The 14,772-nt window shown below is 33.2% G+C and overlaps 3 protein-coding genes across 4 annotated transcripts; all 3 read left to right on the top strand.

The window, feature by feature from the left end:
* The first annotated feature begins 70 nt into the window (after positions 1-70).
* On the top strand, positions 71-6,950 carry aux (cyclin-G-associated kinase). Its single transcript, XM_014235232.3, has 12 exons — positions 71-455; positions 881-1,117; positions 1,178-1,308; positions 1,400-1,525; positions 1,592-1,817; positions 1,876-2,983; positions 3,046-3,428; positions 3,526-3,849; positions 3,921-4,171; positions 4,231-4,791; positions 4,864-5,025; positions 5,086-6,950. The coding sequence occupies exons 1-12, from the start codon at positions 266-268 to the stop codon at positions 5,194-5,196; spliced, it is 3,810 nt and encodes a 1,269-aa protein (XP_014090707.3). The 5' UTR covers positions 71-265; the 3' UTR covers positions 5,197-6,950.
* A 1,189-nt stretch (positions 6,951-8,139) lies between these two features.
* Hexim (Hexamethylene bisacetamide inducible) lies at positions 8,140-12,380 on the top strand. Of its 2 annotated transcripts, none has more exons than XM_014235198.3 (3): positions 8,140-8,367; positions 9,931-10,500; positions 10,563-12,380. In XM_014235198.3, the coding sequence occupies exons 1-3, from the start codon at positions 8,346-8,348 to the stop codon at positions 11,129-11,131; spliced, it is 1,161 nt and encodes a 386-aa protein (XP_014090673.1). In that variant the 5' UTR covers positions 8,140-8,345; the 3' UTR covers positions 11,132-12,380. The 2 variants fall into 2 exon arrangements, with proteins under 2 accessions (XP_014090673.1, XP_014090672.1); XM_014235197.3 differs by having other exon boundaries at positions 9,823-10,500.
* Positions 12,381-12,969: 589 nt separating this feature from the next.
* LOC106617787 (eukaryotic initiation factor 4A-III) lies at positions 12,970-14,500 on the top strand. The gene is made up of 3 exons (XM_014235191.3): positions 12,970-13,246; positions 13,319-13,877; positions 13,941-14,500. Exons 1-3 carry the CDS (start codon positions 13,105-13,107, stop codon positions 14,446-14,448), a joined length of 1,209 nt encoding a protein of 402 aa, XP_014090666.1. The 5' UTR covers positions 12,970-13,104; the 3' UTR covers positions 14,449-14,500.
* Positions 14,501-14,772: the final 272 nt, after the last annotated feature.

Here is a 14,772-nt window from a genome sequence, read left to right as displayed (position 1 = left end):
ACTAGTTCACAGCTGCTCATATAAAATATTCAGTTTAGTGGCAACGGTAAATAAATGTGATTTGATGTTTTTGTTGTTGCAGAGCTGTCATGGCGTAATTTTCGTTGTTCTGCTTAGAAAACACATATATATATTAAAAAAAATCAAAATTTCTGACTAATTCTTAAAAAAAAAAACAAAAAAGAAAGTGTAAATAGAGAGTGCTAAGCTAAAGGTGATCCTTTGTATTATTGCCTATTTGAACAAAAAGTTCAGATAGTATAAAATGAGTGAATTCTTTAAATCGGCAATGGGTTATTTTAATACAGCCCCAAACGCCAACGTTATTGGAGATACTGTGAATAGTAACTCTGGTAGTGGTACTCCAGCAGCAAATATAACGACAAACGAGTTTTGTGGGCAAATTGTTGAAGTGGCAGGATATAAGCTTCGCGTAAAGCGCATTATTGCAGAAGGTAAGAATAGCTCTATTCGCTAAATTTAAATATGTTAAAAGCTATTGCCACCTACTCAAGTCTTCGCTTATTCTACTAAGAATGAAAAATCAATACCACAAAAATGTTTTACCAGATGGAATTCATGCTTATAAAAGCCACATCAGATTATTAAAAATAAATAAATTTATAAAACAAATTCCAATTCCAAAAATTTGTAAGTATGCATATCTCACACTGTTGTAACAAACGTGCACGTTTGTATAATGTCATTGTTTTATTAAATGCCATTTCTTTGAAAAAATATTGAACTACATATGTATGTATGTATATCAGCACTATCGTTATCTGCAGAAAATACATACGTTTAATATTATCAAAATTCTCCACAAATTTTTAATATTTTTTTTTATTTCTGGTTATCATTTGCGTTTACTTACTTGTAGGCGGATTTGCCTTTGTATATGTCGCACAAGATGTGCAGTCTGGTAAAGAATACGCCCTCAAGCGTCTCATAGGAACTGATAAACAAGCTTGCAATGCCATCATTAATGAAATTAACACACATAAACAACTTTCTGGACACCCAAATATTGTGACATTCGTTGGAGCTGCATTTATTGATAAAACGACAGGACCTCAACAACGTGCAGAATATTTACTACTAACAGAGCTTTGCAATGGTAACCATTTTAATTTAAATAGTCTTAGAAAAACATTTGGTATATTTTATAAAAATTTAGGGGGTTCACTAATTGACTGCCTGAATGTATCATTCGACCCTGCTTTGGTTCTGCGCATTTTTTATCAGGCATCACGTGCGGTGGCTCATATGCACACTCAGACACCACCAATAAGTCATCGGGATGTTAAGGTGCTAAAAATGCTTATCAACGCTTATTGTATTTCATTAACATAAATATCTACAGATCAGGTTACGCTAATTATATTTCTATATTTTGCAGATAGAAAACTTTCTTATTAGCAATGATAAACAACTAAAACTATGTGATTTTGGTTCAGCTACTAAGGAGATATTTGCACCCACTATTGAGTGGGGAGCAAAACAACGTAATTTACTTGAGGATCAGGTATACTACTAATTCGTTGTATCTTTTGTATAATCGCAAAAAATATATAGAAATCTTGAATTTTAGTTAAGCTCTGTTACGACACCAATGTATCGAGCACCCGAAATGCTAGATACCTGGTCTAATTACGAAATTGGTATAAAGGTTGATATCTGGGCTTTGGGCTGCATTTTATATGCTTTATGTTTTCAAAAGCATCCTTTTGAAGATTCCGCCAAATTGCGTATTGTAAATGGAAATTACATTCTGCCCACAGATTCTCGTTTTCAATGTTTTCATGATGTTATCAAAGGTACTATTCAAAATACTACTTGCGCTTATGAATAATAAGATTTTTTAATTTTTATTAGGCTGTCTTAATGTAAATCCAGCGCATCGCTTTAATATATCGATGGTGCTAGAACGTTTGGCTGCTATTTCCGAAACGAAAAATTGGTCGCTCAAAGGTGCTCTTGAATTGCAAGGGAAACCCATAGAATCCCCACAGCCAAGAAGTCCGATAAATGGAACAAACCCTGCAAATATTAGTGGCGATAGTGCCTCACTTCCACCACTAAATATATCTAATGTTATTGAAGGTACTAGCAAATCTAGTTTCTATATAGAGGAACCTACTGATACGCTGCCACAAACGCAACCAGCTAATAATTCTTCAAACATACATACAGCTGGTAATGCCAGTACATCAAATACCAGTTTATTTTCATCGTTGCGTGGTGGTGCTGGCAGTTTTCTGAAAAATCTCAAGGACACCTCATCAAAGGTCATGCAAACAATGCAACAAACCATAGCTCGTACTGATCTAGACATCAGTTACATAACATCACGTGTTTTGGTGATGCCTTGTCCATCTGAAGGCTTCGAATCAGCTTACAAAACTAACAATATCGAAGATGTGCGATTATCCATTGAAAGTCGGTTTCCCCCTCAAAAAGTGAGCATTTACAATTTTGGTCCCAGCAACTGTCCACGTTTACCACCGCCTGTGCGTACTGTCGAAGTCGGTTCAATATACGCGTGTCCGCAAGCTCATTCTCCTAGTTTACAAGGTATATACTCGGTTGTTGAGGACATGTACGGTTTCCTAAAAGCCGACCCAAAATCGATAGTTATTGTACAAACGAGCGACTCGGGCGGTTGTTCTGCCGCTACAATAGCTGCAGCACTGCTTATGTATGCGAACTTAATTAATGAGCCTGAGGATGCAGTCCAAGTATTTGCCGTAAAGCGACACCCAATTAATCTGAGAGCATCCGAGTTCCGTTACTTATATTATTTTGGTGATATTTTGCGTCCAACACCACTATTACCACATTACAAAAGTATCAACTTGGTTTCGTTATGCTGTCAGCCCGTGCCGCGCATGACAAAAGCGCGAGATGGTTGTCGCATTTACATGGAAGTCTACTGCAATGATCGACTTTTGCTAAGTACTCTGCAGGATTACGAAAAGATGAGGTCAGTTGGATTATTTTGATACATTTTAAATATTGACAAATAATAAAAAAAAATCTTTTAAGGTTATATTTGTCGGGACCTGGCAAGATAACACTGCCCATTAATCTAACTGTTTGCGGCGATCTGATAATTGTGCTTTATCATGCGCGCAATGCGCTCAAGGGTATGGTGCGTCCACAGAGTTTAAAAATATGTCAATTTCAAATAAACACTGGATTCATACCGGAACAAGAAACATTGATCACATTTACATCGAACGATTTAGACGACTTACCTGATCCCGATCAGGTGCCACCAGATTTCTCTGTTTCACTTTCAATAACTTTCACGGACAACGAATGCCCGCCAAGCAGAAATCCCCCTTGGTTACCAGCCAAACCCAAACGCAACGCACAACATCTCTTCAGTTCACAGTTGGAGTTCGAGGAAATGTTGGATAATTTTGGTAATTTTTCTCACACAAATTTTATAAGTTTACGTTATTTCATTTTAACTAAACGCATACAAGTATATATTAAATACAATCTCATATATGTATATAGTAACGAAACCAACTTCCAATCAACAAACGGCACCGTCAAAACCGCAACTAACAACAGAAGCTGTACAAAAGCCCTTACGTCCCAATACACCGCCTATTTTACCGGATGTTACTGAAATACGACATGAGTATGCACAACGTACTCAGCCGGAACCGTCGCCTCCAATAGATTTGCTTAATCTGAATCAACCGCAACCGCAGCTGCCGGTGCAAGATCCACAGGCAACAGCTATGCCAACAAGCGACGCTAGTTTCGATTTACTTGGCGCATTCGGGGATGACAACTCATCTGGTATTGGGTCGGCACCCATACCAGACATTTTAGGCAAGAAATTTTAAATTAATTTTCTATTTTCTGATCTTTGTTAAAATATATGTTTTCACATATATTTGTAGAAAACAATGTGCAGCCCACTTCAAGTGCCGATTTAGATGATATATTCGGCTCCGTTGACTCAACGGCTCCCAAAATCACCGTGGAATTCAATAGCTTTGCTGGAGCTCAACCGACAGTCGCTGATACTGACGCAACAGCTAGTGCAAGCACATCTAGACCTAAAGTAACACCAACTCCGGCAACGGGCGCTTTCTTCGGCTCAGTACCGACGTTCAACACAAACAGCAACAAAGAGCCGTCTCCACAAAACGTTAGTATAAACAAAAATTGCTAACTTAACCAATTAATTACTAATTTGGTATTTTTTAGTCAAAGGATCCATTCGCTGACATTGCCAATTTGGCCTCTGGTCTCAATATCAACTTCAATCCGCACACACTAGGTAGTAAATCAACAGGTGCTACGCCAATCGGAACCAGTCCTTATACCACGCAATTCTCAAGCCCTACACACAATACAAACAGTGTTAGAACGTCACAGCCATCACAGCCAACAACGGCCTCACCGAATCACATGAAATCACCTAGTGGCGTTGGTAATTTTGGTGCGTCGTTTACAAGTAGCTCAATATTTTCCCCGCCTTCGGGTCAAAACTCTAATCGCCCATCACCACAACCGACTGCTGCTTCGGCAGGACCAAATGTGCAATCGAACCGACCCGATTATAGTCGTTCGAACTTCGATACTTCTAAATCCGCACAAAGCACAGGTCCACAAGGAAAAAACGCTGACATTTTCGCTGATATACTGGGTGAACAAGGTTACAAATTCGGTAGCAAAACAAATCAAGGACCTCGTTCCATTAACGAAATGCGTAAGGAAGATCTTATAAAGGAAATGGATCCGGAAAAAGTTAAAATTATGGAATGGGTATGTGTGTGCACACAAATTTCTTTTGTAAGCTTGAAGTTTTAATATTAATTGATAAAATAAATTTTATAGACTGAAGGCAAGAAGAGTAATATACGAGCGCTCTTGTGTTCCATGCACACGGTGCTTTGGACAGACGCAAAGTGGACTAAATGTGAGATGTCGACACTCATTACGCCGGCCGATGTGAAAAAGTCTTATCGACGTGCCTGCCTTGCAGTACATCCAGATAAGGTAAGCTAATTAGCACTTACAACACATTAGAATTCGCTTAACACTATGTATAATTTATAGCATAATGGCACTGAATATGAGAGTATAGCTAAATTAATATTTATGGAGCTGAACAATGCTTGGACTGATTTTGAGAATGATGCCACACAGCAAAATATATTCAACACGTAAAATGCATAATGCAAGTACATTGTCTTCAGCTCGGAAATGCATACAAATAGCTAATAAAAAGAAATTTCATTGAAATTTAATTTACACTTGAGTATAAATATCTTTAAACTAGTTTATAAATGACTGGTATACATGCATATATGCATATATAATTGAATGTAAATCATTAATTATAAGTTTCGAGTAATAACATTATACCAATTGTATTCATATACATATTATTTGCAACAATAATTCTAAAAACTAATAGCCAATGTTTATTTTTACAAATGGTCTGAACAATTTACTTAATTTCTCTACTAAGAAAATGCCTTAAATAGTTACTATTGTTATGAAATTGTTTATTTCACCGTCGATTTAAAATCAATCTACTCAAAACTTGTTCTATCGAAAAGTTAAAAAACTCATTTTTATTTGCAAATTGTGATTTGGACACAAGAAAAAAATTGGAATTTAAAAAATCATTTTCTTTTTGTCAAACTGCTGACAATTAACAAGACTCCGCCAGTGAGAGTGAGAACTCAGTTTACCATATTTGTTGGAAAAAATGTATAGTTTTTTTTAAATTTTTATATAATTTACGTAAAGCTACGAAAGTAATGTAAATTATAACGCATGTAAATTCAAAAGGACGAGGGTTTCGAATTTTTGATTTAAATATTTTTTTATTAAAAATTGAAAATCTTATTTTTAATCCCAAAATCGGCATTAAAAATTAAAATTAAATTTTTATCCAAGATGTTAAGATTAAATCCCCTATTTGGGATTAAATTTTTTTGTTTTACTATCCGGTATTTGGGATTAAAAATTATTTTTAATTAAAATTTACGAAATCACAAAATAAATAAAAAATTTATTCAATGTTACAACTAATAAAAGTTAAAAGTGTTAACAAGAAAAAAATAACTAGGGGACTGCTTTGAATGCTTGTAAGCGATTTCACGTAATCTTTTAGTTTGCCTTCATTTATCAAATGTAAATTTCTTATGTATTCATGGCGACGACATTAATTTATAACAGCTGAATTCGTGATGTGGTCAAATTCTGTGGCCACAAAAATAAATAAAATATTTGTAAAACCATAAGTTATTGCTAGTTGTATGTATGTATATTAGTAATTAAAGTTAAGCTTTTTCTTCACCACAATTGATTTGATGATATGAAATATACATAACATAATTTTTTTTTAATGAAATAAGTATTAAATATAAATACATATATATATAGACTAGCGCTTTATATATATATTTTAAACTTAATGCAATCAAGAAATCTAATTGCACCATTCCAAAATAATTGCATATTTAAATAGGAATACAAACGTTGTATCTTTTGTCCGAGTGCAATTCGTAGCCTCTTATTATAGCAACATACCTTAATAAGGATTTTCCTATATTTTTACTATTACTTATATTTACCGAAAATATGCATATAATAACGGTAAAGTGATGAAAACGTATCCAATTATTTACAAGGAACAAGTTCAAATATATTACATAATTCGCGATATGTATGTATGTAAATCTTATTGAACATATGTATTATATATGGTGACTGCTCACAATATAGCCAATGCTCAGACACCCATATTTATGTATGTATGCTATTTAGCATAAGTGGAACGAAATTGGACATTTATAAGTAGTAAATGACAAATGCAATCATATTAACTTGCTGCATACATATTACATATTTTTGTGGAGTTGTATTAAATGAAAAATGTATAAAATAAAATAAAAACTGACAAAGTCGTATATATTTCATATTTTATTATAATACATCTTTAAACCATAAAATAAACCAAAATTTCTTAAATATGTTCAAATTTACCGTTAGAATACAGCAATCGTGATTCATCCAGTATCATATGGTCATACAAAGTCACCCCAAATAACTTTAATGAAACAATTCTTGTGCATCCCTAATATTTATATCCGCCACAAGACTGCCAATTTAACAGAATTTTCGAATTCTTTCTACTGATAGCACAATAATAACTTCTAAACCGGGTTCCGATATTTATGCTCGCCTAAGTGTATGTGGAACAGTCATTCTATTTGTTAGCTTTGTATACATAAATGGAAAAATAACTTTTTTTAAATAACTGTGGTAAATGCTTTTGAGTTAAGAGACTGTTTCGCCGGTTTACCGTTTCGGCGATATAATCCTGTTTGGGTCGGTAAGTAGCAAGCACTAATATATATCCGGTATAATCCGATTACATAGACGCTACTACAGAAACAGTTTATGAATCTGTCTCCAAGTCTATTATTCAGAAGACAAATCAAATGATCATTACCAACGCACCAGGTTGGAACGATTGACGCGTCACTCATCGTACTGTTAAATATTTCAAGGTATTTCTGATAAATAAATATTTTACACAAATCAAACGGTAGTAATTTTAACAAATTCAAACAAAAGTTCATTCAACAAAAGTCTAAGCCGATCGAACAATTAAATATATATATATTTACCTTCGAAATTATAAATTCGATTATTAAATTCATTTTTAATTAGTCGAAAATATTTACAACCGCTAATATTCATAGAGGGCATACAATTTTGTAAGCAAACATATTATTTTACCAATGTTGTCGCTGCTGTGTACAGTGTATTTTATCCAAGTTCTCTACCCTTTGTAGCTTTGCAGTTGACAGAGATGTATTTGAAAGTGTGGTTCATATATTTTTCTGAACGCATAAGCATAAATTAAAATTCAACTTAAATTTACTTCTTTTTAATAAATTTGGTAATTGCTCAAATATTAAACGACTTCGTAATATTATATAATATGGGTTCAAGTTTCGTATATACCCAATTTAATATACAGCTGAAGATTTAAGATTAGAAAAGGCCGCTTGCAACTATTTGCGACACTTTCGGATACAATTTGTAAAATTCGCAAATACTCCACTTTTATCGCTCCGTTGCATATTACAAGTAGCAGGAAAATAATTTAGTAGTCTTGGAGTGTTCTTCTTCAAGGCAGGTTTTATTATTGGGAAAATGGCGATAGGACTCAAATCGTTAAGAACTATTGCGGATATCTCGTGTATTATTGATAAAGGGAAAGAGTAAATCTCGAACATTTATAAAGTGGAAAGTGATTAATAAATGTTGTAATTGTGTTTTGGACAAATCTAAAAATGGAAAATCTCGTTAATAAAGGTAAAAATAAATTTGTGAGACAAACGCACAAAGCCACTCCTGCACTTAATCAAACGACAGAAGACGACTATTTAATTTTTTTCTATTTCACTTTACTGCGTTTGTCGATTGGAGCTGGCTGATGGTGTAGTTTTGTCGTTTTGCTAGCGTGTGGTCGCGCAGGTATTTTACCTTTTAGACAAGGGCTTCGTGTTCAATTTTTTAAAAAGTATGAAATTGAAAAATGTGTGCTCTCAAAGTGATTTAAATGAGAAAATAAATATTCTATTGCTTTTTAATAACCTCTCCAATTATTTGAGTAAAATTTTTTGCTTAATGACATCCGGTTATAGGACGGTTCCGATTTAAATGAATTATGTTTACAATGTTTGTTTAAATATAAGATTTACTATTGCTATTTGCTTAATAGGCACACAACTATTTACTGCGACCACACAAGATTGCTGGTAATTACAATTAGGCATGCATTTTCTTAAAAGGCTTTGCTTGTGTTTAATTTTCAAATAAATAATTTTAAATAATTGTTTAGCGGGAAGCCGGTTCTTCATCTGTGAACTTGTTATACCCTGAAAAGCGTATACTAAGTGTGCACGAAGTTAATAACACCCAGAAAGAAACGTCGGATATCCTACAAACTAGATCGCCGAGTCGATTTAGCAATGTCTGTCTGCATATATGCGAACTAGTCCCTTAGTTTTTGAGATATCGATCTAAAATTGTTTTCCTCCAAGATCATTTGTCGAAACCACCGATATCGGGGCTGCCATACAAACAGAACGATCAAAATAAATAATTTAAAAAAAAATTAGGATAAATATCCTTTTATCCACTTTGATGATATAAAAAATGCATCTGTAAAGGGTATAATAGTTTCGGTGCAGACGAACGAATTGTATTCTATTTTTTTTTTCTTTTTTTTTTTTTTTGTATTAATTTTTGTTGAAAATTTAAAGATAATTTTATAATTATTTAGTACAAATATACATATGTATATGAAGAAAGATAGGAAATTACTGTAACGAACTTTATATTTTCCAACATATGTATAATATATTTATATGTTAATTATGACCTCTTTGTTGGAAACGCGAAAATAAATATTGTTCTATATAAGTTGTTCTATGAGTTGAAAATTTCTTAAATTCAAAAAGTACGATACCAACTACTTTTATTGCAGTATATTAAATTTAGTTACTATTTTTACACAACATTAAATTATACATGCATATGCAAATAGAACATTAGAATTTATTGCTTTAAAAAAATAACATCTTCCCTCTGATTCCATCATACAGTGAGTTTTGTTGATAGTGTATCATAATACCATACTACAATAGTTATAAAATATTTGAAATCAGGAAACTTGTAAAAAAAATATGAATGTCGAACATTTTTTTCTTTTTTGAAAATTGCTTAAACAAATACCACTAAAAATAAAAATTCTTTCATGTTTAGATAATTTTGCGCAAGAGAATCAGAAAAAATCCGCAAACTTAGAAATTGTTGATGTGAATGCATTAGGCGTAAATGCTAACGCTACTTCTCCCAAAAATCATGTTTCAGAGCAGCAGCTACAAAGTCAACCACAAAAGACAAAACGCAAACACCGGCGTGGCAAGCCAAAACCCAAAAATGCCAACAAACCATACAAAAATTGGAAATTTCAGGTACCGCGACCAAATTTCAATGGATGTAGCGGTGGAATGAACAACAGGAATGGAGCACGCCCCAAAATCCTACGGTCACGATCATTGGTGCCATACAATACGAATAAATTTCTAATGGAAGAGCATTTGGCGGAAGTGCCAAGTTCGCTGCTAACACCCTCTGGCCGTACACGTGATTCAAGCTTTTCTGTCGATTCCGAGGATAACTACTTCTTCTCATTGCCAGAAGATGAGGAGGAATTTCTAACAAAGGAGTTTGCCAATGTCTATGAAAAGGCGCGTGTGGAACGATTGGAAAATTTGACTAAGCAGCAACTAATAGAGGAATGTTTACAAATTGAGGATCGATACTCATCAGACCAAGGACGTCAGCAACAGTTAAATGTTCAACGTATAAGTTCAGAATTCATGTCGAAGATAAGGATCCTGGAGGAAAAAGTACGAGAACTATCGCGTGAAAATTATAGTAAGTGTCAAAAGCTGCTTTTCTTTAAATAACAAATTTAACACATAATTATTTAATTTTAGATTTACGTTGTCAATTAATGCGCTCAGCGGCAATGGCCGTTGCAGCTTCGCCTCCCTCTGCTGCACCACCCACCGGGGCTGCCTGTCAACCGACGCCAATGGACTCTTCTAGTGTTGATAGTGAAAGTGACAGTTCCAGTTCTTCCTCTTCGTCCTCTTCTTCTAATAGAAGTGCAGGAGTTCAACGTAATAATAATATACGACAAAGACGACTTCGACGAAGCTGTTCTTCACGTAGTTCCTTAAGTGATTATCGAGCTTCTAATGAGAATGATCAAATGGAAAGTGATGAAGGAGATAATATAGTGAGTGGTGCTAATGTTATTGATGTAAATACCGAAAATAAGTCTCTACGAGCTTTGACAAATTTTAACTGTGAAGGACGCCTATCAAATGCAAACGATAGAAGCATTGTTGTTGATGCAGAAATGGAGGATGACTTTCCCTCATTTTCTCCTATTTTAGACAGTGTAGACACCGCACAATCGTTAGAGAATGCAACAGCGCCTTTAGAAGCGACTCATTATAATAAAAATGCAGAAGCCAACCAAAGCGGCGAACTAAATTGAACTCAATATCACGAATATTAGAATTTATATAATATTTTTCATATTGTTTGCCGTACGACTTTGCTAAATAATCTAAAACATGACATTTATTCGCAGTAATTTTTTGGTTATGAAGCTTTCAAACATAAAAAGATCCAAATAGTGTCTAAATTAAAAATATCTCTTTTTCAACGTTGATCATGTTAATGAGGCTAAAATAATTGTTCGAAGAGAATTCACTAGTTTTTTCAACTGCTACGATTTTATTAATCTACATTTTTATTGTGTTATGAATAAAACTTCTGCGTATACGATTATTAAGATCATTTTAGTTTCGGCCGGAGACTTAAATATTAATATATTAATATGAAAGCCCAAAAAAAGTTATTAAAAGTTCACAATTTCATTTCAATTGTAATTAATTTTCTTGTATATATTGCTATAATACAATTATAAATAATTTTAGCTAAGTGGAACAATTATTCGAGGTCTCCAAAAAAACAGTGTAATTACTATTTTTGGCTTATTTTTATTTGGTTCTTTATGTTAAAAAGCTGGCTTGTGTGAACATCTTTTCAAACACTTTATGCATTTTTAGTTTTAAAAAGTGCATTTATTATTTAAATTACGAATTTTCTTTGCCTCATGCATACCATACATATACATATATATAAATGTATATATATAAACTAAAATAATACTAAGATGTGAACCTGCGTTGGTAAATTTATTAATATTTTGTAGACATTAACTATAATAAAAGTCTTATCCTTTTGTACACAAGCCAAAAACAAATTTGGAAGCGTACAAATTGTTTGTACAAATTGTTTTAATGCATACATTTATTTATTAGTCACTTGTCGCAATGCTCGAACATTTTTGGTAATCATAAATATATAGTACATATAAAAATACCAAACTTGTGATATTTTCATATGTAACTTTTAATAAAAAAAAATTGGAAAAAATCAACCCTTTTGGCATATAAAAATTGAAAAAGAAAAAAGACAAAAATATTATGAGTATGTTTTGGACATTTACTAATATATTAAATTATTATTATTACATTAAATTTCTCAAAAACGAAAAAAATAACTATTAATTTTAACAAAATATTAAGACCAAGACTCCTGCTGTTTGTATTTGATATACAGAAATGTGCATATTGGTTGAGAAGTGTGTATGTATGTAAATAAAAACGTGTTGCAATACACTCTAAGCCGTTCTCAATTTTAGCTATCTTGTGTACTTTAAATACAAAGTTTCGAAACGATTGTTTTCTTTTTAAGGGTTAGTTTATAAAGACAGCTTTGTATATAAATAATATAGCAAAAATTTGTAATTCCCATATATACATTATTATTTTACGCTAATAATATATTATTAATTTACATATACTTACATACAGATAGTTTGTAGAAATTTATTTTTGAAAAATAAAAAAAAATAAATAAACTTATTTAAAAAGGCTTGAAACTTTTTACTTTCATCTGAAAGTCTTTTAATTAAGGGGTTTAAACATTTTACCTGTATATTAAAGCCACTTAAATACAATGACCATGATACATCACTCGACAGTAGGATCTAAGTAACCATAACGAACCTGGATATTTATGCGCTCAAGGACTGTCAACTCGACACCATCCCTCGAAATTACTTCGGGAATGTACTACAACAAAAACCCTGATTTTCATGGCAATATACCTTTTTTAAAATAATTGAAATGTACTTGAATTACGATATCAGAGGCAATATATCGATAAACATTCACGCTATTGTTGTCGGTTTGCAATGCTTTCACCATAATCGAGAGCAACTCTGTGTAAGAAATGTTTATAAACGAGTATGAACAGAGAACGAGATGTCAGAAAGAAGAAAAACGTCAAAAACGAAGCATCGTCCGCATTTTTTACATTTTGATCTGAGGGAAAATATTCGCATTTAGTAAATATTTTATATTCTGACTCCGTTTATAAAGAAAATATTATTACAACATGGATAAGATAACACGGAAAAACGTACCAGCAGAAGATTTATCAAATGTGGAGTTTGAGACCAGCGAAGATGTAGAGGTAGTGCCAACTTTCAATGCTATGAACCTCAAGGAGGAGTTGTTGCGTGGTATTTATGCTTATGGTAAGTAGCATGTGGAGAAAGTGAAAAGATTAAAAACTAATTTCCTTAAAATTTTTTTTTGGAAAAATTTAGGATTTGAAAAGCCTTCTGCCATACAACAACGTAGTATAAAGCCCATTGTAAAAGGTCGCGACGTCATAGCACAAGCTCAATCTGGTACCGGAAAAACTGCAACATTCTCAATCTCAATTCTACAAAGTTTGGACACTACATTACGTGAAACACAAGTGCTGTGTTTATCACCAACTCGCGAGTTAGCGGTTCAAATACAAAAGGTCATACTTGCTTTGGGTGATTTTATGAATGTACAGTGCCATGTATGCATTGGTGGTACTAACTTAGGTGAAGATATACGCAAACTAGATTACGGTCAACATATTGTGAGTGGAACACCTGGACGAGTGTTTGATATGATTAAGCGACGAGTCTTAAGGACCAGAGCAATTAAAATGCTGGTTCTCGATGAAGCAGATGAAATGTTGAACAAAGGTTTCAAAGAACAAATTTATGATGTTTATCGTTATCTACCACCAGCAACACAAGTTGTGCTCATATCCGCTACATTACCGCACGAAATACTCGAAATGACCTCGAAATTCATGACAGATCCAATCCGTATCCTTGTTAAACGGTGAATTAAATATTCTAATTTTCATAAATTTGATTATAATTATTTCTTTCTTGTATATTATAGCGATGAATTGACTCTGGAAGGCATAAAACAGTTTTTCGTTGCCGTCGAACGGGAGGAATGGAAGTTCGATACACTTTGCGATCTCTATGATACATTAACAATCACACAAGCCGTAATTTTCTGCAATACAAAGCGTAAGGTTGACTGGCTAACAGAAAAAATGCGTGAAGCAAATTTTACTGTAAGCTCGATGCATGGTGATATGCCCCAGAAGGAACGTGATGAAATCATGAAAGAGTTTCGCGCTGGCCAATCACGTGTACTGATCACAACGGATGTGTGGGCGCGTGGCATTGATGTACAACAAGTTTCATTGGTTATTAATTATGATCTACCAAATAATCGTGAATTGTACATACATCGAATTGGACGTTCCGGTCGTTTTGGACGGAAGGGTGTTGCAATTAATTTCGTGAAATCCGACGATATACGTATTTTACGTGATATTGAACAATATTATTCCACACAAATTGATGAAATGCCTATGAATGTGGCTGATTTAATTTAATTGAAAAATTCTAGATTTAATTCTCCAAATGATTTGTGAAAGTCAGACCAAGTTGCACTAAAACCTTAGTAATTAAGTATTTAGTTGAGAACAAATCAACTCTTGGAAATAAATTAATTTAACTTTTAAATAAATATATAACTTACATATTCAACTATATGCAGTTAACAAAGATTTGAATAAAGTAAATTCAAAACAAAAATCTAGTTACATCTGTTTTGTATTACGGAATTTTTAATACCATGAAGAGGGTATATTAAGTTTGCTACAAATGATTGGCATAATAAGCTAAATTGGTGTAACCAAGTGTGTCTGTCTGTATAT

This window comes from Bactrocera oleae, chromosome 2, assembly GCF_042242935.1.
Source record: "Bactrocera oleae isolate idBacOlea1 chromosome 2, idBacOlea1, whole genome shotgun sequence".
Lineage (NCBI taxonomy): Eukaryota > Metazoa > Arthropoda > Insecta > Diptera > Tephritidae > Bactrocera > Bactrocera oleae.
The sequence above is the reverse complement of the archived record's forward strand: the minus strand, read 5'-3'. Positions and strand labels throughout refer to the sequence as shown.